The sequence below is a fragment of the Parambassis ranga genome, chromosome 1 (assembly GCF_900634625.1).
Source record: "Parambassis ranga chromosome 1, fParRan2.1, whole genome shotgun sequence".
Classification (NCBI taxonomy): Eukaryota; Metazoa; Chordata; class Actinopteri; family Ambassidae; genus Parambassis; species Parambassis ranga.
The window spans coordinates 13,745,235-13,769,531 of record NC_041022.1 but is presented as its reverse complement, the minus strand read 5'-3'; the positions used below and the strand labels follow the sequence as shown (position 1 = coordinate 13,769,531).

Here is a 24,297-nt window from a genome sequence, read left to right as displayed (position 1 = left end):
ACATTACATTACCCTGAACAGGAAGTAAAAACTAAATGATTAAAAATTATGAAGTCATTCTAAAAATAATCCTCTTATTATGTTTTATTGCTGTTATTGTTGGTTTGTTTTGGTTTTTAGGAATTAAATGTCGCAAACAAAAACATCCGTCTTTCTTTCTCTGTCCCTCGCCGCAGGTCATCCTAGCTGAGCTGTACTCCACTGGTTTCCAGCGTTCTTTCTCAGATGACGGCGACCTGACTGCAATTGCTGACAGTGACATCGTCTACGCCTTCCAGGCTCCTCCCCTCTGTAGTCGTGGGGGATCCATGTCACACTCAGGTAACCACGGCGACAGACCAACCATCAAAAACAAAGCAGACATCATCATTCCACACTTATTTTGCATTATTTGCTCATTCCACTTTTCTAATTTTCTCTCTCTCTCTCATCTGGCCTCCCTCTGGCCTCTTGATTAACTTTCATTCACACTGACTCACACTTACACTTGTAACTGTTTTTCACCTTCATCAAGGCCTCATGTTTCATTAACCACAAGGGTTTTCAAAGGCAGACGTTTTACTTTGGTGAGGAGAGGTCTGCTTTCTGCTGTGTGTTTTGCATTCCTCTTTTCATTTGGTTTCTTTATGCATGACAGCACCCAATCAAATTAAATTGAATTCCATGTCTGAATGATAGCATCATCCAAACCTAAAAAAAAGTTTGCTAGTAATGACTCACCTGGATGAGCTTATACAAATCAAATTATTATCTCTACCTCCACAAAATCATCAGGTTTTGGCAAGTATTTCACTGGGAAATAAAAGGCAGGTTCGTGCTCTCTGGTTTTCGCCTATTTTGTAGTGAGGTTGTAGGCTGTGACATAAGAGCTGTATCTCCTCTTGCATCATCACCGCTCTTTCTAATCTCTTTTCTTCCATGCCAGGATGAGGAAGAACTGAATGAAACACAAACACTCCCCAATTTTATTCTTTTAAAGTAAAGAAGCTGACTGGACAGTCAATCTGTAAATGTGTCACAACAAATGTCTGATCCTGAGCTTCATGGATCTTAAACTCAAGGCTTGACGTACAGACTTTGTTCCAGGCAGCGCAGTTGTGTTAACAAATGCACTCTTAGGTAGGATCAATGTGTGGATTCTGACCCATTCTGCTGATTTAAAAGTCAAGATAAATCAGGCTCTGTTGCTTTGAGCTTGAACATTAGAAAGAAAACCTTTTTTTATTTTCTGAGAGTGCAAAGCTCATTTCCATGGTCCTTTAAATGTCAAAAGAAAGTGAATTTTTCTGAGCATGTTTTTAGAAAAGTTGCTGTACAATTTGTATGTGGGATGAAAGTGAAACTAATGTATGTTACAGGTGCTCAGACAGCTTCCCTCATGGTTAATGAGGTGAGTATCATTCCGTTGCTGTAGGGCACAAACCTTGTTCACTCTGACGGCACTACAAAATGCTCCATGCCTTACGCTCAGAACAGCAAGGAGCATTAAAGGTGCAACAACTGCATTAGAACAGGCTGTGTGTAAGAGGCTTAGAGTTTAAAAGTCATGGATGTAGCCACTGAACCCCAGAGCTGCCCTTTTTTCCACCAGCAGGGGGCAACTCCTGTGGTTCAGAAATTGTATGGTCTGGTATTTATGGAAGACCTTAAGAGAAGGACCATAGTAGTCATGTGATGTAAATGTTCATGTGGTTTGGGGATGTGCTTTAGGGCATCACTACACTGTATCACTGTTGTATGGCGGTCCGCACTTATAACACAAGCTGGCCAAAATGCTAAACTGCCATTGGGCTGCAACATGGTGGCTATGTCCATCATTTTATATATTCTGTGGCTGTTGTTGCAGTCATTTATTGGCAAAAAACTTATTTCGTCACTGTATGGCATTCAAACTTTTTCTCTTAATGTCATTACTTACGCATACGAAAGTAGCCGTCACTTTAACAGATTAATGACCGACTCAGACTTAGACCAACATGATTGCGAAGATATTAATTGTTAGGCAAGACTTTATCCATCAGTCTACTGCTCAATGAAGCCTTTATAGGGGATTCTGTTACCCCTGAAGAATGATATCAATAATTCACTTCATGCTCAAAGTGCTCATAAAAAATTAAAGAGTCCTCACTTTCTCAACAGGAGGCATTTCTATTGTCACTTCACACAGTGAAAATAGTGTCAGAGTACAGGGCGAGAGAGAGAGAGAGCAGTTCTTCCTCACAGTCCCCCAGAATACAAGCATGTGTGAGCAAACAAACACACAAACACACACACATGTGTTCCCATGTGCTACTTCTTAACATTATTTTCCTGGGGACTTGAACCTACAGTTGGAGACCAAACTATTAGATGGTCTTTTGTACACTGCACAGATATTCCCTTGTAATAAAGTCAGGCCTTTGTGCTTTGCTTTCCTGGAGGTAGCTCTTCTCTAAAAGAGACGTATGCTTCGAGATGTGGCTATGTTGGATGCGAAAGTGAGAACTAAGATCCAGTTTTGCTGCCGACTGCATCCTGATATACACTTTTTTTATGATTCCTTTCACTCTGACAAGATTCCCTGTCCCAGATGCAATGAAGCATCCCCACAGCATTATACTGCCACCACAGTGGGAGTTATGTTTTTTAAAATATACACTTCTTCTTTCTTTCTTTAAATGAAGGCAACATCTTTATGACTACAGAGCTCTAGTTTTGTTTTTTCTGACCAAAATGACACGCTCCTAAAAGTGTCATCTTTCTCCAGGTTAACCCTGGCATACCTCAGCTTCACTATGATACATTTGTATATCCTTCTTCTGCTTCATTGGCATTAACAATCCTTTTTCTCAAGTCTTAATTTATTTCTTTTACTTTTGACACATTTTTTAACAAGTGTTAAAGTACAAGTGTGTGTACTACAAGACACCAATCCTCACTTTTAAGTGCAAATCAAATGCTAACAGGGTCACTCTAAAGCAGTGATTTGTACTATGGCTAAACAAGAGGACCATTTTTAACTTGGGTAATAACGTTGATGCTAGTAGTTTTAGAATTGTGTGTGATGGTAAAAAATGTGTTCAAATTAGATTGCCCTATAAAATTACAAATTATAAAATAACATTTTTACAGGTGATCTAATAATTTTGTCTTCAGTGGTGTAATTCAAACCTTCAGTCTGAAATTCAATGATTAACGCAAGAGCACTTTCGCTCCCTAGAAGGACACAGATCTCCACTATGTTAACTCTGCAAACAGATTTATGACCCCACAATATCAAGTGCACACATTCAGTGAAGTTGTTGATTGATTCACTACAATTACACAGAAGCGCCTCATGAATACTTGGCTCTCAAGGGAAAGTCTTGCAGAGCACACATTTACATGTATACAGAAATGCACTTGGAATAAATCACACTAAAGTGTCCACTGACAAACATGACATCTATTCTTGTGAGCATCCAAATGAGAATGATGAATGGTTATGCCACCGAATAATTCATAAGATCAGAGTAGAGCAGATTCCAGGATGTGATAACTTCATTCAGTGAGGGGATTTATGTCATAGCTCAGTGTCTCATATGTGAATTTACACAATCATTACTGCTGAGACCTCACTGTAATATTTTGGCAATACAGAATGATGTATGGAAGCATGTCCTGCATAATTTCTACTTAATAGACTGGGAGTTTTTTCTTTCCTGGGAGCATAATTGAATGTTGACAGTGTAGAGTACAGAACAATAATCCGTCATCAATCCAGGAGTGACAGATCAAAGAATCAAAGCCTGTTGTTTTCAGCTTATTAAGTCTCCCAACTACCAGTTTTGCACTAAACACATGCTGATTTATTCATAAGGCTGTGCTCTAGATCATAATGGAACCTCACTTTGTTTGTAGTGTGTAAGTCACTTTTCTCTACCACACTCATTTAACCTACTTAAACACTTTATCTGCATTATCTGCATGTTATGAACATCCCGTTGTCCTGCAGTATATAGTGTTAATGCTGTCCATTGTCCAGCCTGAGTTCATGTGTGAAAATGACCTAACATGTCCATTGTTTTTATACTTTTTGACTGTTGTAGGCACACTGTGCGGCTATATTGTCTTCTGGAGCATAGCTGATTTATAGGTGTCTGCTGTTGCACAGGTTTGCTCAGATGCACTTTTTGTCTTCGTCACAGTGGAGGAGAGGAGGAGCATATGGGCTAAAAATGCGCTTTTACAGCAGGTGGTGACAAGGAGAAATGAAGTCTTAATAAATTACTGTACTGAAGATGATGAAATGACTTGCAATAAATACGAGTTGTGTCCACATTCTGTAGCCATTGTGGAAGCTGTTTTCAACACCAACTCAACAGTAACTAATCTAAGGTTAGATGATGGTTAAAAAATGACCTTGTTTTTTTTTTTTGCCAAGTACGGTACATGCATAGTACAAGAATCCATATTTGAGGTCAGTTGCCCTGAGTTTAATGCTTGTCCTTTTCAGTCCATTTGGTCTCTACACATTTTCTCACAGTAATAGATTCAGAGAGAGAGAGAGAGAGTTTATTATAAACAGGGGATTCCTTTGCTGTGTGCTGTGTGGGTGCTGAGTTTCTCCAACTTTATCAGTAAATGTTCTGGGGGATATTGAATCAACACTGCTCCCAGTACAGTAATGAGGTTTCACATTTAGAGGATATGGCAGCAGGAGGCCTATTGCTGGGAAAACACTGAAAAATCAATTAGGTCCAAAACGCCAAAATAGCATCCTATTTCACCCTTAACAATCCAGGCAATTTGCACATAAATGGAGTGATAAAGCTCCATAAAGCTGCACCAGAAAATCACTTTAGGGTCACATGGGAGACGACAATTGAGATTTGAGCGGTAGATCATGGAAGTTGCTTAAAATAAGAGAAGGGCAGAGTGTCTTTTGTGTTCTGTAGGAGAACAATCCCTGGGAAAGGTAGCAGAAAACGTCAGAAATTTCCTCACACAAACAGCAAAAGACAAAAGCCTTAAGACCATAACTTTATCTGGAAGTCTCTCTGTCTGTTTTCTATTCTTGCTTCTGTGTGAGTGAATGCATGCACACATACTAGGCCCACATACACACTCATCTGCCACAGCATATAACTCAAGCTTGATTTTTCCATTACTATCCAACTAAACATTATCATCATAGACCAGGCATTCCCATACATATTCCCATACACCAGGGATGGGATGTCAAAGTCAAATACACAGAGGGCCAAAAAAACAAATTGGCTATAAGCCGAGGGCCGGACTGATTCAATGTTTATTAAAACATATTGAAATGATTGCACGTAGCCTATTGAACCAAGACCTAACACAGTGTCTTATTTAATGATTAAATGAATAATCGGGAAAACATTTTTCAGCAGGCACACAGACAAGAAGGAACTGTCCGCTTGCTGCGCTGCAGTGAGTTCGCGGGTTACCATTGCATTGTGGGAAATGTAGTATTGGTGCGTGCAAAACACCAGCGGGTGGCTACGGCCTGCAGGCCGGTCCTGAAACTAATCAAATATCATCCCGGGGGCCATAGATAATTCATTCCTTGACTTTGACATATGTGCCATACACCGTTCAAGGACGGCATGCAAACCCTGATCCTGACTGTAATCACACAGGACACACTGTTTTAGGTGCTGAATAATGGTTATAGTGCATATAAACATGTGTTTCTGCTAAAATAAACTCACACTGAGATAAAGACATCACACATGCAAATTAAAGCCTGCAAAGTACTCATCTTGTGCAGTTCCATTTAGGCCGCCTAAAGCAAACTCAGCGCAGAAAAGCAAAAATATTCCAGGAACATTCACAGGGGAACTCTTGCCCCCTCCAGTAGGATTCATCATTTAAAATAACCTGAAGAGAATGAAGGCAGAAGGAAATTTGATGTGTCTACACTCGGTGCTCTGATCACCATGACTGCCTCTGGAACTTGTTCTCAACTCATCTGGGAAATAACAGCAACTCTCAGCTCAGCTGCCTTATTAAGAACAACACAAATGGTGCATAAATGGCTGTGTAAATGTCTGCTTGAAAGCTTCCTTTACCCACTAGCATGCTACTTCACAATGTAACTCATAACACCACTTAATTATCTTTAAGTGAACCAGTCAGCAGGGCACAGGAGGACACTGGAAGAAGCTTTTTGAGAAGTCTTTTGGATGTGTTAGCATGAGAGCCTTCTGTTTTGTGACTGCAACGTGAAGTTAGAACATTTTTATAGGTTCTTGCATATATGTAGCTGATAATAAAGTGTAATTTAGCATAGACTTTTGCTGAATTAATATTTGCAGGATGATGTAACTAAGTGCAAATCACCTTGAGCAATTTGAAGCTTTGTTGTTTTCCCTTAATGTGATGACACAACAGGGCTATTGTGGCAATAATGTGCAGTGGTTGCAGCTGGAACAAGGTAAAAGAATAGAGTAGCATCAGGTGCATTTAATTCCTCCTGCACCACTATCTTATGTGTGATTTTGCTGCTGGGAGAAAGCTCAGGTGCCTTTGGAGCCGTGCTGTGGTCAGATGGCTGTTTGTTGCCGGAACGTTTTTTTCCAGGAAAACACCCGCGCTCACCTGGGCTTCCTCCTGTTTTGGTCAGTGCTGCTGTATTTTTACACTTCAGTAAAGAGCTGATGAGAACTGTTCAAACACACAACATCAGTGAAGACCTTTACCTCTGGTATGCTCCAAAACATTTCTTCTGTGAGCATTGTGTTCTGCAGAATACCAAGTGTAGAGCACATTTCTAACACACTGTTAGTCCTTACTTTTTTAAAACATTACAAATATGACATTATTTATAAGGTCCAAGCAACAATGAACTTTACCATCAGCTGGGAAATACTTTCCACTAGAATGGAGGTTCTGAGAAATGTGTAAGAATAGGAAAAAAATGCTGCACATGTATACACAAAGGCCCACTGCAGTTCTGACTGTGTAAAGATAAGAGGAACACAGCGAGCCCTCCCAGGCACAGAAAGCGCTCCCTCACCCATCCACAGATCTGCAATAATCTTCTGTTGTAGCAATTACTCAGGTTTTTTTTTCTTCTCTCATTACCTGACTGCCTTATGAAGCTCGAGGCCAATTCATCCCTAACAGGCAGTTATAATGTGAGAGTTTTAGGGAGAAAAAGGGGGAAAAAAATAGATAGTGGCTATGATAAATGGAGTACGAAGGAGAGCACGGGGTATAAGATAAGACTGAAGAAAGAAATAGAGGATGACGTGAGAAGAGAAGAGTGAGTGCCAGAGGAGGCATCACAGCGTCTCCAGCACTGAGCTGTTTAATTAATGTTGCCATACACCTCAGGAGCAATTTCTGTTTCTCTTCTTGTTTCTTTCCCCTTACAATTCCTTTTCTGAATCACTGTCTCCTCCTCGCTCTCCTCACTCACTTCTCTCGCAATGTTTTGGGGTTTATGAGAAGACGTACAAATACATGCCGCTCTCCTTCATCTCCTGACAGTCTTGTTGTCTCACACTTCAGTTTTGGAATTACTTTCTAAAATTAGGTATCTTTTATGGCTTGAACTCTTCTTTTCACTCATAGTTTCTACAATTTCTCTCAATCTTCTCTCATGTCTGGTCTTTTTCTTGTCCCTCTTACACCTCTCCCTTCCCAGCCCCTCACCCATTGGGGGGGGGGGGGGGGGGCAGGGATGAGAATAAGAGTGAGAATGAGTCTGGCAGGAGGTTCTCTCAGCAGACCCAAGATACAATATGTAGGGTGAAATCACACTGCTGGCCATACGTGATATGTTATTTTCGGGTTTAAAATTAGTTGCTGTAATATTGGTGCAAAATAAAAAAAGTGTAATGGAAGCGTGGGCTCATAAACCACCGCCTTTTCCTGTTTATTAGGGCTGTTGATGCCTTTTTTGGTACTGAACCTTAAAACTAAAGCAGGCTGAACAAATATCTTTAAACACCACAATGCAGCCAGGTGGAGATGCCACATAGCGTCTTTATCGCAGGATAAATTGATTTGGTGACAGTGTTACCTTTGAAGGTCATTTAAAGATGCTTAAAGATAGACTATTGTTCAGATGTGGTTTGTATATCCAGCAAGTGAGGGGAGGGAGGGGAGCAGCAGAAAATCAATAAAATGAAGTTTTTTGTTGGACTGTTTCACTAACACACACCTCCATGCCAGCTTGTTGGAAGATGCCATATTGCTTGAATTTCTTCACTAAAACACATTTGCAGCTGAGGTATTCTGCATGGTTAGGTCTTCTTCTCTTTAGGACTTCTTCCCCATCTCCTGCTTCTGCTGATATTTTTAAAGGCTATTAATACGCTGCCCAAAGCTTGCAGTGCAGAAAATGATTCAGAGCTGTTCAGAATTTAAAAACAAGCAGTGTGAGTGAGTACTTAATTTTTCTGTTTCCTGATATGAGCTCATTTTCCGAACTTATTTTCAGTTTCATATTATTTGTAACATGGGGTTTTAACATACTGAAATACCAGCTCAGCAGAAAATAGTGACCTTTTTTCTTTTAATTGCAGAAAGAAATTCTTTCACACAGCCCTATGTGTGTGTGGAGGCTTTAGATCTAAGCTTTACATCTGTTCACGCCTGCTTTCCTCCATGTGTTTCTTTCTGTGTGTGTGTGTGTGTGTGTGTGTATACGGTGGCAGTGATTAATTGCATGGAAGGGATCAAACAAGCATTGTTTAATTAAATCCTCTGATAATGTCAAAGTTTATGTTTCCTAGGAGACAAGGGGTTGTGCCTTCTGTATCCCCTTCAGCTATTACTCTCTTAATCACAGCAGCATGTTTTTGTTGTGTGGAAGTGTGTGCGGTAGCAGATGCTTTTCTTTTCACAGCTCCTCGGGGTAAATAAAAATCAAAGGACATAATGGACTTTGAAAATAAAAATAATAATAATAATAATAATCAGAGTGGCAGTGTAAATATGTCACACTGGTGGTGTGTGCATAGCACTTTCCAAGTTTGGCACCCAAAGCTGTTTTGTAGCCATGGCCCATTATCAGTCTCTCCGCCCAGCATGTAAGATGAGTGTCATCACTAGAGGAAGTGCTGGGAAAAAAAGGTGCACTGTGCCCAGGATTCTGCTAGGAAATTAGTGTCTAAGCCTCATTTCTATACTGCGACATAGATTCATTAAACTGCCAGAGGCGGTCATGTTACATGTACTGTAGATAAAAAAAAGTTAATAAATAAGAAAGTTTAGCTAATGTAACCATCCATGCATCTTCTGAACCTTTTGTCCTGTAGTACAGGGTCAAGCAGGCCAGTGTAACCAGTGTAGACTCATTGTTTAACACACAATAATGTGGCATGAAGCAGCCTTTCATTTGAGTAGCCAGCAATTAATTTAGCAAACCAGAAAGACGAGCACCATGGCAAGAACTGGCCTTTATTTGTTCTTATAATAACTAGGCTCTCTCATGGACACAGTGTATTTACAGTCCATCCATAAACAAAGGCATGTTCTTGGGTCCTTGGTGCAAAGTCTGTAAATCATATGATAATCCCAGTTTGAGTGCAATGATCTGTAAGCCTAATTTTTGATATAGGTGAAAAAGACACTTTTCTTCCTTTTGTTGTCTAATGCTTTTAGCCCTCTATCTGTGGATGCTCTCATTCATCTAGGTCATAGTCATTTCCAAGAGTTTAAATCTTCTAGTCTTACTTTCCTCCTTCATAAACATGAATGAATGAAACATTCTTTTGTTATTGTGTGTTACTGTAAGAACTGATGTAATTAAACCATTTAATTCAGTTTGCACTTAAATGTTCAAATTCATAAATTGTGTATAATTTCCAATATATTTATTAATTATAAATCAATAAAGAAAAGTGCATGGAAGGAGTTTGACATCTTTCTGCATAGTTTGTATTTATTTTTTCTGCTTCTCAGGGTATCACCACAGCCTCCCCTCCTCCCCCTACACCTCCACAGCTGCACCTGATGCTCAGAGGTTACCTCCATCTGGCACCCTCTCCTCTGAATACCTGAACCATGGTGGCTCCACTAAGGTCCTCCTTCTCATCTGCAACACAGCTGGATCGGGCCAGCAGGCTGTTAGGTGAGCTGCAAGCTGATTATGTTTCGAGTTGTCTTTGTTTTATTGATGCTGTACATCACCTCAATCGACAGCCACTTTTTACACTGTTAAGTCTTTGTGTAGGGAATTGGTTTATAAACACACCAGAGCAGAATGAGTTTAACTCGGATGTCTTTTATGAGATTGCGTCGGAGGATGTGTCATCTCACATCTGTAGACTGTGTTTCGGAGCTTGTTGGAGTACAGCAGCAGACACGTCTCTCCTTTTTCTACAGTGTCTACAAGTCTTAAATAGAATACATGATTTGTTCTTTTCCACCTTTCGTCATCCAGTAACTTCTGTTTGACTTTGACTTATTGTACACAGTCCCCAGACTGTGCTGGTTTTATTTATCTTGTGCAGCTCAAGCTCCCATCCAGCTGACAGCATAGAAACCTGAGACTGTGTCAAACAATGTGGTCAAATTAGAGCCCTTAACCTGTGAAAAGGAGGCTTTATTGGTTGCCATATGTTAGTCTAACAAGAGCAAGCAGCCACCATTATGTTGCATCTTAGGTATTTTTGATGTACTACATGCAGTTGTAGCAACGAGTGGAAGCAGGAAGATTGTTACTCACAAGTGCTGCTGTTTGTGGGGATAAACATCCCACAGGTGTTGATTTGTCACTGCATCTCAAATACTGAAATAATCCAGACTTACATTGCACTAGATAACAAAGTAGTCTTACTGTTCTTTGCTTATTACTTAGGAAGAATATGTTTTTTGCTGGTATTTTGTGGATGCTTTCATGACACTTATCATCAATAACTACTGACAGGTAGATAAAAGAATGTATGGATGGATAATTTTCTAGTTACCCTGGCACCTGACAGTGGGCAGCAAGTGAACATTTTTTCCTTAAAACTGATGTGTTAGAAGCAGGAACAATGGGCAGCAGAATGCTCTGAGCGATTCTGACTAGGCCATGTTGTGATAGCTGGAGATGTGGGTCAGAGCACCTCCAAAACTGCAGCTCATGTGGGCTCTTCCCAGTCTGCAGTAGACAGTTCCAATCAAAAGTAAAGAAATAGTGGTAAACTGGTGACAGGTTCATGGGTGGCCTAAAGGAAGTGAAGGTTGATCCGATCCAACAGATGAGCTGCTGTAGATCAAACTGCTGAAAAGTTCATGCTACACACTGGTCATCACAGACCAGTCAGAATAAACAGGTGGTCATAATGTTATGACTGAGTGTATGTAAGGGTGAATGTGCATGTGGAGACAGTGTGTCCTCATCCCTGCTATGACAGCTTTTCAGTGCAGCAGGAACTGCAGGTAATTGCTGTGAATTATTTAAAGCCCATAATGAAACCATGAGTGCTTTATAACACTGACATCTTTTTTATAATAGACGTATTCATTTGACTGTGTCCATTAGAGTACCAGGTTAGGATTATAGCAGCATAACTGTTAAATAGTGAGGAGTGTATTGTGCACAGAGGCATTCCCAACACAGTTATTGGTGCTCTTAATTTATAAGGATTTTTCTACAGGGATCAATAAAGTCTATTGACACAGGGATCTTATACTGTGAGGCTCTTTAATGTGTGAACGGTGCCACATTCACACAGTGCAGATGACAGTTTGGACAGACAGCAGCTTGATAATGTCAGGATGTGACATTTGGAGACTCATCTGTCCACATGCCACCAGACTTAGATGTGTCACTATTAAATATAAGCCTCTCTCTGCATCTCTTAGAAGTAAAATAGTTGGTGCAGCCAAACTGTGTGTATAATTGCTGTAGTAGAACTGATTGATTAGTTTGTAGCTTGTGTACAAATTTTCAAGTTAATACTTTCTGTGGAATTTTATTTTTACTGTAACTGAAAGTTGCAAGTCAGCACTGAAATACAGGTTTATTCAACACTCACCTGACTTGACATCCTCTGTTAACCCTTCCCTGAGGTGGTGACATGGTTGCTATTGTGACAGCAATGATGTCATAATCAATGTGCAGTAATCTCTGGAAGTCCAAGATGACAATGTACAAAAAAAGGATCTGGATGCAGTCACCACTGTTGTTATGTTACACTCCATGCCTAAAAAGGATTAATATAACAGTTTCATTTTTTATTCTCTTTTTACCTCCACAATCACTGCAGGTGCGTTTAAAGATCTTTGAGATTTGTTTGTATTTATTTGAATAGAGGGGCAATGTGGAGAAAAAGGCATCTCTGCCTCCAGCTTCCAAAGTAACATCTCTGTATAATGATTATTAATGTTGTTTTGTAAGGTAGCTGAGAAGTTCACAAAGCAGGCAGTGTTAAAAAAAATCACCCAACCCCCCCAAAAAACAACTTGAAGCTGTCAGTACAGAAAAGGCTGCTGACATTACAGGTAACTGGATATGGTAATGACATAGTTTTAATGCCATATATGTAATATAAATTATTAGAATTAATATCAAATATTAAGGAAAATAAATCTCCTCCTCCTCTTCTTCTTCTTCCTCTTCCTCGTTCTCTCCTCTCAGGTTCGGGCCTCCATTTCTCATGCTCGAGGACAGGAGCATCTCCTGGGACCAGCTGCAACAGAGCATCCTCAACAAGCTCTATTATCTGATGCTGAATGGGTCTCAGGCTCAGGTAATGCCAGCACCCTCTCTAACCAATAACCTGTCACCCACTCTATTCTGTGTCCTCAACCCTTTGGCTCTGAGGAGTTTCTGGACCAGGTTCCCTCTCATAATAGCAGTGCAGAGCAGAGATTATTACAAGTGAACCACATAAAAATAGTTATTTTTGTTTTTTTTTTGATTAACTTTCAGTCATTATTTCTGCTAAATTAATTTCCTGCTCAGCATGTTAAGTGGATAATTGTTGTTATTAAGGTTTTGATTATTCATCGGTAGGATTGTTATTTTATTTTATTTTTGGCAATTAAGCAGCTATAGTTGCTCCTCTCTAAACCTGTGCACCATGCACCAGAATTTTCAAGCTTCCAAACAGACAAAGGACTTAATTTTTCTCATTCATTGATACAAGCATTTTACATTGTAATTCATTAAAAAAAATCATTCAAATTAATCATAAAGGGGAGTACAATTAAGAACATTATACTTACACACACACACACACACACTCTAGCAGTACATGGCTTTAAAATAAGAGTAATAATGCTTTTATGCACTGAGCCTAAAGTCCATTTAACAATAACACAAATCCTCTTTTTTAAGAATTATAACCAGCTTTTGGCCACATATGTGGCATGTACAAGGCATTCACAAAAATTGTTGACACTACTAGACAATTAACAACGTTTACAAGAATACAGTCACATGGACTTTGCACTATATATGCACTATATGTGTGTGTGTGTGTGTGTGTGTGTGTGTGTGTTTGAAGTTTTATGCACAGGGGCAGGAGATCTGTACATCACAAGCCCTAAACCACAGCTTTAGCTCTTAAATACTGAGCCACATACACTCACATGCACACACACTCATGCGCATGCACTGTCCCTACTACTGGTCGCCGAGTTGCCATGGGCAACGGCATGGTGACAGGCAGTATTTGAGGTGGCCTTCTTCAGAGCGAGCAGCTCTCTGTTTGGTAAGAAAATAACTAAAGAGGAAAGGAAATGCCTGCCAGTTATTTATCTCAGTTAATTCCTCCTAACCCATCTAGACAGATTTATTGTTGCTGATTCCCCTAATTACCCACAGATGTTTTCTCTTAAAGCAACCATCATCTGGATCCTTTGGCAGATTTGCAGATGGTTGAGATATTTTAAAAAGAGCACAAATATCTTCAGGGGAAAACGGCTTCAAGTTTTAGATAATCCTTTGTTATTTTAAGATGAAACATTGAAAAAAACAACAAACACCAGCTTTAAACTGCAGTAAAGAAAAAAGACAGACGAGATTAATGTAATTCCTGTGTAAGATGCACCTATAATAACCTTTGTTTGTGTCCTGATATAGTTTTTTAATGATTTGGCGCCATCTAGAGGTTTGTTTGACAAGATACACCTCAGGCAGAGGGAAAAAAACAGTTTAATGATTAAAAGCTTTAATTAATAAATGATTATTAAATGTATGCCATGTATGCATTTCATGCATATTTGAAGTCATTTTACATTAGTGAAACCAACTCTTAAATGCTTAAAGGTTCATGCCAGCCTGTTCTTTGTGGAGTTTCTACAAAATCCTGTGTACCTGTTAGGTTGAAGTTCCTTTTCTATATTTAGCTGAAAAAAGTAAAAGCTTATTTATTGGACTTTACCTAATGTTTTACTGTAATGGTAAAAAAAGTTCAAACCCTGTGTGAAGAGTTGAAGAGCTTCTGTTCTTTCTAAAAAAATAAAAATACAGCACATAACATCTGCCATCATCACTGGTGTTTACAGCAACCCATTAAGGTGAGTTAGCTCATTCAAAAACTCTAACTAAACGCCTGTGTGATAACTCATTAGAGTGAAGAGCTCCTCTTCATTAACAGACAGGTCTGAACACAAGCTGGTTCAAACCAAAAAAGGGAGACTGTGTCTTTTTTACAGGGTTGTATGAAATAACTAATTTATTTCTTTTTATGTGCGGCTGCAGTTCCTGTGCTACAATAGCAGTCCATTCAGAATAAACATAGTAACCCGATTCTACTCTTTATATTTTGCAGTTCGGTAACACATACAGTCTCTTATATTTATTACATTTCAGTATTAACCTCTAAATGACCACAGCCACAACAATGCTCCTTCAACACAGCTCATGCTCGCTATTTTTATGCCAGAGGTTATAAAGAAATTATATTGAGAAATTAAATAAAGTTTGCTATTTACTGTACTTTAGCCAGAAGGTATTCTGTGAAAACATGAGGACTTTATGACTTTGAGTGGGAAGAGTTATCACTGTTCAAGCATTGTTCTGAGTTGTGACATTACACTGTATTACAATGTTTGTTGCTTTTTAAACTCACCTCTGTATTAATGTGTTTTTTCTTCAGAATGCTGGTGTGCTGTTTAAGATCAGAGTGGTAGGTGGATCAGCTGCCTATAGCTACCTTTCTCCACAGGACAGCAGGCCGCTGTACCACCCTGCTGTTGATAGGTAGGTCAGACAAACACTGAAACACTGTTCCAAATGGCACTGGCATTGGAATAATATACATAGCTGTAAATACTTAAATCACTAAAAGCTAATGACATAAAATCCTGTTTAAAGCCATTGTAGGCAGCTGCTGTAGACAAAAAGCTGTGGTTCCATTCAGAAACCAATAGGCCTTAATAGGATTACAGGGAGCAGGGTATAATGATATCAGCTGGAGATATGGGCTTTATTTCCTTTGTAAGCATCCAGGTGTCTCTTTATCACAGAGCAGCCTGGTACAAATCCCCCCCCCCCCCCCCCCCCCCCCCACCAAATAAAGCAAGGAAATGAGATCATCTGTCAGGTTAGATGAGATAGTAGATGTATGTGTGATGTGTTTTTTCAAGAGCTCACTGTCAATATGTCTGCTGCAGCTTAATGCTTGTATACGCATTCAAACTGAAATGAAACTTTTTGCAGACTTAGTTTTTTCTTTTTTGGTTGCATTGCGCCTTTTTATTTAAAGAGTACAACAAGAGTCACTAAGCATTACACGTTGTTATTCCTATGCAGATGCTATCCTGGCTTTCATTGTGACATTGTGATATAAAGCTGAAAAGAAACACAAAAACATATCTGCCTCTGTATGAAATCAGTGCTTCATGACCAGAGGAAATGAGCTGTGGTTACTGTTTCTCTAAAAATATGGTGTCTGGTTTTGCCCTGCTGGCTTGTTGTTGTTGTTGTTTTTCTTGTATCCAGCATTTTCCTGCCCATGTGTGGCCATAGGCTTTCCTGTCATATTACAAATATTACAAACTGGCTCCTGTGTGAGGCAGCTCCACACCAACAGTGGCAGGCAGTGCAGACTCTCAGCTGCAGGGTAATTCGTCCCCACTGTCTGAGTCCTTGGCTGACATGCACAGTGTAAACAACAGCCCTGGCATCAGCTCACCAGATAATGGGTTTTACATCACCAGCTGGACCTCCACTGGTAAAGGCATGGGGAGTTCTGGCTGAGGCAAGAAGGATGATAAACAGTGATTATATACTGTGAGAACACAAAGCCAGTTAAAAAAACATTTTCGCTTTAAGTTAATTGCTAGTAAATCCTTATAAACCCTTATAAACCCTAATAAGACACTTTATTACACAATTAAATTATTGTCATTAAAGAGAAGGATGAGAAACATGTTACTTGTCATAAACACTTAGACTGTTGGAGACTTTAGAGCAGGGGTGGCCAAACTTTTTTCGGGGATGGCCAGATTCGATAATGCGAAACTCTCCGAGGGCCAACAGTCCCCGATGTCATTATTTTAAACACTAAAAACTGTGTATGCTGTTTTGTAATATGTTATATCTTACACAACAAACAAAATAACATCTTAGCATTCAGATGACAGATCAGAAAATGTATTTGAATATACAGCATAAATTTAAAACTTTCAGAAACTGTGTGTTTGTGATAACAGAGCAACAGGCAAGTTATTGACTCTACTGTGAAGGTGAGATCTGATCATATGTGGCAGATCTGGTTTAGGAGCAGCAGACATCAGTAAAATGTCAGGTAGACTAGGTGGGAGCCATTTAGTGCTGATCTCAAAGGGTCTGTAATTTAATGTTTACACAGGTTTGCAGTACATGGCAACGAGACGTAAAAACGTGATGACGTGCCTTACGACAGATGCGTACTGAATGACGGAGCCTTTTTGAGAGAAGTGCCGCGTCTCTGTACAGCTGACAGTTTAACAACAAAACGTTAACAAGCAATAAGGGACTGCTCTGCTGTTCCAGTAAAACATCACAGTTTATAACAGTCAGCTCACACGGCACAAACTAATTCATGATTTACAAATGTTCGCATTTCTGGGGAGTTGCTTTTATCCAGCCGCCGGTAAAAAGGCCCGAGCAGGCTACCGGACGCAGGACGCAGCCTCCCCGTGCAGCAGGGAGCAACGAGCGTCCCTCTCTCTCTCCATCATGTCGCTTTAGCTTCTCTAATGGCTCCAGCATCGCTCCCTGCTGCCCGGCGCGGGCAGGAGCGGGCAGCAGGGAGCGACACGATGCACAGGGAGAGGGACGCTCCGCTCCACTCCCCTGCGCTCCTGGAGCCCCCCAGTACTCCGGCACGTTCCCCAGAGAGGGACGCTCATTGCTGCACGGGGAGGCTGCTCTCTGGCCGGGCAACCCGCTCCCATGCACCCAGTCCATGAATTCTAATAGGGCTACTATACTACAACTAATAATAATAATATTTAGTGCGCACGTTATTCGTGGCCACAATTTATTTCTTTTACCATGTCACAGAGGGGCTCCGTAGTTTTGGAGAACGTCCCCTGTACAGACGCTCTCTGATAGCAGGCTGTATGCAGAAGCATGTTTAGTCTCGTAGTGAATTGTGTCGAAGTTCTGAACCGGTGTTTTGCACCTTCGGAGCCCTCTGCAGAGCTGGAACCAACAACCAAGCCCTGCAGCACCGCGTGACGCACCACGATGCAGAGAGAGAGGGATAATGTTCTGCTCAGAGAATCATGATGCAAACGTTACACAATGAGTTAAAAACAAAAATAAGAATTGCCTGTTGATTTTGTATGATTTACTCTGGCCAAAAATAACACATTTTAAGAGAGAAGCCGCAGGCCATAGAAAATCCGACCCGCGGGCCGTAGTTTGGACACCCCTGCTTTAGAGACATCTTCAGAAAATTTCTTGAGATACAATGGGCTCAATGGGAGGTGACATAATTAATTAAATGTCAATGTCGAACTTTTTAAAGTGTTTTTGTTCCTTTATCCGTTTTGTGTTTGATGTGACAATGCTTTTTGCATTGTCACATCAGCAGCAGGAGACTGCTCATTTGTAGACCTTTCAGAGCTTGACTCTGCTTTTTGGCCATCACCCGTCTAGATTAAGCACTGCGTGTTATCAAAAATGTGAATATTAAAGTATGACAAAAAGAATATTTAATAGAACCTAGTCTCAAACAGACCTTTGAAATAGGTACAGTATATTTATTAGTACAATTGCGGTACCTTTCCCATTCAGGTTAATTGTATTCTGCACCTGCGATTACAATGAAAAAAATGGATCAACATAAGAACTCATGTAACCAATGGTAACCACTTTTTACAAGGAGCTCTACTACTTCTTTTTTTCAGCACATTAATACATTCCTATGGCAATTCCTGTAATAATACTACAAACCCCACTATCCCAGAAAAAAAACAGGTCACTTACAAAAATCTGTTTAGGACCAATAATTACATCTAAAAGGTTTCTAAAAGGTTTTCGTGGAAACTAGACTCTAGTAGGTACTAAGAAATCTACAATAAATATCCCACAGCAGATATAGTACTTAACGTGTACAATTACTTACATGGACCACAAAATAATACAGTATAATTTTCGAGCATGCCGCTCTAATCAGCGTGCTCTATAGCCAAGTTTTTGGTAAATTATTTTTTGTCTGTTATTGAGTTTGGAGTGTACCACTTTTACACAGTTATAGACATTTATTGCAGAGGGTAATTGGCCAGCTGTTGGCCACTTGGTGCTCCTGCTGCTGCACTGGGACCATTTAATTTCATGCAGGTTACACTCGAGAGCCATCTGTCAATTAAAAGTACTCAAATGTCTCATAGGAGAAAAAAAAGGTTAGATTAAATATGATTGGCGGGTGCATTAGAGAGCGGGTTCAGTAGTGCAAATTTCATTTAATGCCATCCAACCACTTTTGTTTTATTGGGTTCCTACAAAATTCTGTTGACATGTTACAGAAGTCTGACATCTAGTGGAAATGCAGGGTACATATGTTAATGCATGAAATATGTTTACAATGAGACAACCTGAGGTCTGCTTTGAGGATTTTTAAGCAATGAGTGCCATGCTTTAGGGCTCCAGACTGTCTCCACCTGAAATACAAATGGCTCCATGAATTTCTGACACACCTGCATAACAACTACCACAGATGATGCATCATCTTCCCTGAAGAAACAACTTCTGCCCCCAGTATTCAGTAATAATAAAATGTACCCTGGCCCCTTTTCAGAGCTGCTTGGCTATTGAATACTGATGCTGTTTAATCTTTCCCCCAGAGATAAGAGCGGCTCTGAAATACAACAGCAGTAGCCCCAGATGCCACAATAGAACTCAGACTCTTGCATACTAATACATGATGGTCAATGTCACTGTCTGATTGTACTGCCAGTGTGGGCGTAGGTGTGTGCATGAGTGGGAAATGAAATGAAATTTAATTAGTGTAAATATTGGGAGTTGGTGCATGTGAACAACACAGATTTTCAGCCTCAGGTGTGTTTGTGGTCGCAGGCTTTTGAAGATGATTCTCCTGTCTGTTAGCACTGAGTAAACTAAGATCAAAAGATGCTTATGTGCTCTTGATGTGGAAGGTGTTTTCATTCTCTCTTGGTGGATTGTAGAGCTCTGAAGTTCTGCGGCCCAGGGGGACCGCCCCACGTGAAGCTTGTTATAGAGTGGGAGCACAGTTCAAAAGAATGGTAAGCATTGTGCACTCTAGCAGTCCTAATACCATTAAACATAAGTAACTAATGGTCAAAACTATGGTTGCCAAGAGCACCAGAAAATGATCTGATGGAATCACTTTTTGTGGATCCATAGACACATTTCCATAGCAACATGCTTATATTTGGGCTTGTTGTGAGTATTTGCAGTGCATGTGTTGTTAGGCTGATAAATACATTAAATGTAAACTTAGTTAAATATTTACTTAGATATTTATCTTTTATACTTTAATTCTGTGCCTTTTTTTCTTGTCTCTAACAAAAAGAATTAAAATTCGGACACAGTGAACTCAGTTCTGTGACTGAATGTTAGTGTCGTGTCTGTTTCAGTCTGTTCGGGAGCATCCAGGAGGAGGTGGTGAAGGATGCAGAGAGTGTGAGGAACCAGCAGCAACAGCACCTTCAGCAGCACAGCTGTACTCTGGATGAATGCTTCCAGCTGTATACCAAAGAAGAACAGGTAAGATGCAACACAACTGTCATGTAAATACCATATGTTCCTGTTCTCAACTGGTAAACTACTATGTATGTGCTTTTACAATCAAAACAGGTGCAAACTAAACAAGTTTAACCTTCTAATCCCTCCGCTGCTTATTTGGATGTTTTGTCACAGTTTTTAGAATGCAGTTTTTGACAATCTGTAGGCACATGCTCATATTATTTTCACGTTGTAATATATGGCACCATTTAAACGACACAGTATTAACGTAGGTAACAGGAAAGACGATTTACTGGTTCAAATAGCAGAACTGAGGCTGGCAAGAAAACCGACGTTGTGACACTTAAACATGAAAGACCACGTGATTTATAGTGAATATAAAGAAATGGGGAGTTGGGAAATTCTATATAGGGACTGAAAGGATCTACTTTTGTATAAGACATGACAGTGAGGAGAATTATAAATGATAATTGGTAAGAAAAAACTCCATCAGCTTGTAGCTACACTGCCATTATAAAACATAGGAAAAATGACTCCACGGGGAGCTGTGCAATGTGAGAATATTCCTGATGTCACTTGAGACAGTTGGTACAGATATTTGGTATAGACATGATTATATACAAAGAGAGGAACCCAAACCTTCTCCTCTGGTATTGTATTTCCATTTCAAGCTGAACTGTTGGAATCCTTAAATAATACTGTTCAATCTCTTTGAATAGTTTCCTAATCATTAACATTTCAAATGCCCTTGGTTCTATAAGACATAACAACACTCTGATCTGAAGCTAGTTGTGTGTCACAGCTCAGGTGAAATAGGTCCAAAAGCTTATTACTGTGACAGCCTGGTGAACATCAGCTTATAGTTTATTTGGTTAAATTCATTAACAAGATTAAAATGCTGGAAAAATCCTGCAAATTGCACAGGCAGAGTCTGCCACTGGATGGAAGGTTGTATACTGAGTGAGCCAATGGCAGCATGCGCATTCAGGTGAGCAGACTGGACCAAGAAGGCCCAGAGAGACCACCGGAGGAGAGCAGTGGGGGTGTTTTGCTCTGAACTGACAAGAGACGGAACTATGAGAGCAAACAGATTAAACTGAGAGTATTTAATATTACAGTATTTTTCTTATTTAACAATCTCTGGCATTATTATCATTATATTATTAATTCATGTTTAGGGGGTGGTTTCATTTTGAATGTTTGTGTGTTTTTGTTCTACTGTAATAAAACTAATTACAAAGAGTATTAGTGCATGCAGCAATCAAAATGCAAATAAACACGTCGTGCCTGTGAGCTGGCTGAGGGGAGGTGGAAAAAGGGACACATTTTACAAATATGACAAACACTGGTAGAAAAGACGTGTTTAATTCAAGGTCAATATGCTTATTAGTGTAAATGGACTGTCCATCAGCTCCGATCTCTTTGCATGAAATCATCTGTCAGGTTATCAAAAACTCTCAGCAATGGAGGTTAGAAGGTGTTTGTTTTTTTGGAGAAAAAAAAATCTAAATTCAACCCTCCAGTTTTAAATGCATGAAAAAAATAAGCAATTCAAATAAATCAATTTTCATTCTGGAGTGTGGAGGATGATTTCAGTAATCTCTCAGCCTGAGGGGAAAGAACAGCTCAGAAGTCAGGAAGGATGGCAGCTTTGATTGCCAGATGGCAGCAGGTTGAAAAGGTTGTGGCTCTGTATTGTCTCTCGGAATCTTTTGGGCTCTGTGCAAACACCTCATTTCAGGGATGTCATTGACGCTCAGTGCCTTTGTTGTGTGTGCGGTTCTTATCGCCTGCTGCAGAATTATCCTGCCTTGGGGCATGCACATCCCATGGTGATGTTTCAGCTAGAATGTGCTCTGTTGCTAACAAGAAGTTGGAACAGGATTATTTAGTGCATTAATTAGTGCAGTGGAATGTTGATGACAGTAACAGTCTCTCCGTTCGCTCGCTCTGCCGCTGCTCCAGTGATGGATGCAGGTGGCAGCATATTTTCATTTTAATTTGTAAATAAAATAATTTGTTATACTATCTGACTGTGTTTGTGTGTGGGCAGTGTTGTAATATGATGCCCCCTCCTCGAGATTCATCTCTTGCAGACTTCATAAATCATCACTTTAAGGGTTGAAATGTTTGATTTTTTGTTTCATGTTTTTATTTATGTGAGGGCCTGTTGCTAAAAACTGAGTTTGTCCGGAAGATGAGTTTTCCTGGCAGAGAGACGCAGCAACCACTGCAGCAAAATGTTAATAAATGAGTCTCCCTTAAATGCTGTTAGGTAGAAATTGCTTTCTGGAGCCAAACAAAATCTGCTCTGTGCAGACCATTTTCAAATGTTGTGCTGGAGCCTCTAGTTTTCACTAATGTTCAGAGGGCATTTTTAAAACCTTGAGCATGTTTTTAATGGGGTCTTTTCAGGTTAATTTTTGTGGCTTGGTGCGTAAACTAATTGCAGAATATTATGTCACTTGTAAGCTGCACATTTCATCAAATGCAGGATATTACCAACAAACTTAATCTTGACTATATTTTCCATTGTTTCCAAAACCACCCTGGCTTTGCAGTCATCAGACACAAGACATTTAATGGGAAAGGCAAAACCATTCTGCAGTTCTTTTGCAGTCATGACATTTCCAGCAGTGGAAACTACACTCAACAAAAATATAAACGCAACACTTTTGTTTTTGCTCCCATGTTTCATGAGATGGACTTGAAGATCTAAACTTCATTCCAGATACACAATATTACCATTCCTCTCAAACATTGTTCACAATCTGTCTAAATGTGTGATAGTGAGCACTTCTGCTTTGCTGAGATAATCCATCCCACCTCACAGGTGTGCCACATCAAGATGCTGATCTGACATCATGATTAGTGCACAGGTGTACCTCAAACTGCCCACAATAAAAGGCCACCCTGAAATGTGCAGTTTTGTCTCACAGCAAAATGCCACAGATGCCACAAGCATTGAGGGAGCGTGCAATTGGCATGCTGACAGCAGGAATGTCAACCAGATCTGTTGCTCGTGCATTGAATGTTCATTTCTCCACCAAGCCGTCTCCAAAGGCGTTTCAGAGAATATGGCAGTACATCCAACCGGCCTCACAACCGCAGACCACGAGTAACCACACCAGCCCAGGACCTCCACATCCAGCAGGTTCACCTCCGAGATCGTCTGAGACCAGCCACTCAGACAGCTGCTGAAACAATTGGTTTGCATAACCAAACAATTTCTGCACAAACTGTCAGAAACCGTCTCAGGGAAGCTCAACTGCATGCTCGTCGTCCTCATCGGGGTCTTAACCTGACTCCAGATCGTCGCCGTAACAGGCTTGAGTGGGCAAATGCTCACATTCGATGGCGTCTAGCATGTTGGAGAGGTGTTCTCTTCACGGATGAATCTCGGTTTACATTGTTCAGGGCAGATGGCAGACAGCGTGTGTGGCGTCGTGTGGGTGAGCGCTTTGCTGATGTCAATGTTGTGGATCGAGTGGCCCATGGTGGTGGTGGGGTCATGGTATGGGCAGGCATCTGTTATGGACGAAGAACACAGGTGCATTTTATTGATGGCATTTTGAATGCACAGAGATACCGTGATGAGATCCTGAGGCCCATTGTTGTGCCATACATCCATGAACATCACCTCATGTTTCAGCAAGATAATGCACGGCCCCATGTTGCAAGGATCTGTACACAATTCTTGGAAGCTGAAAATGTCCCAGTTCTTGCATGGCCAGCATACTCACCGGACATGTCACCCATTGAACATGTTTGGGATGTGCTTGACCGGCGTATACGACAGCGTGCACCAGTTCCCACTAATATCCAGCAACTTCGCACAGCCATTGAAGAGGAGTGGACCAACATTCCACAGGCCACAATAGACAATCTGATAAACTCTATGCGAAGAAGATGTGTTGCACTGCATGAGGCAAATGGTGGTCACACCAGATACTGACTGGTTCTGAGTCCCCAGACCGCCAATAAAGCAGAAACAAAATGCACATTTCAGGGTGGCCTTTTATTGTGGGCAGTTTGAGGTACACCTGTGCACTAATCATGATGTCAGATCAGCATCTTGATGTGGCACACCTGTGAGGTGGGATGGATTATCTCAGCAAAGCAGAAGTGCTCACTATCACACATTTAGACAGATTTGTGAACAATGTTTGAGAGGAATGGTAATATTGTGTATCTGGAATGAA

At 40.4% G+C, this 24,297-nt stretch overlaps 1 protein-coding gene across 1 annotated transcript in view; it reads left to right on the top strand.

The window, feature by feature from the left end:
• The window catches only part of usp43a (ubiquitin specific peptidase 43a), an 87,223-nt gene that overhangs the window by 48,311 nt on the left and 14,615 nt on the right, over positions 1–24,297 (top strand). The window contains exons 6-11 of the mRNA XM_028402808.1: positions 177–321; positions 9,901–10,069; positions 12,566–12,677; positions 15,033–15,136; positions 19,555–19,632; positions 19,987–20,116. Coding sequence (XP_028258609.1) covers positions 177–321; positions 9,901–10,069; positions 12,566–12,677; positions 15,033–15,136; positions 19,555–19,632; positions 19,987–20,116 — 738 coding nt within the window. The remainder of the gene's footprint in view (positions 1–176; positions 322–9,900; positions 10,070–12,565; positions 12,678–15,032; positions 15,137–19,554; positions 19,633–19,986; positions 20,117–24,297) is intronic.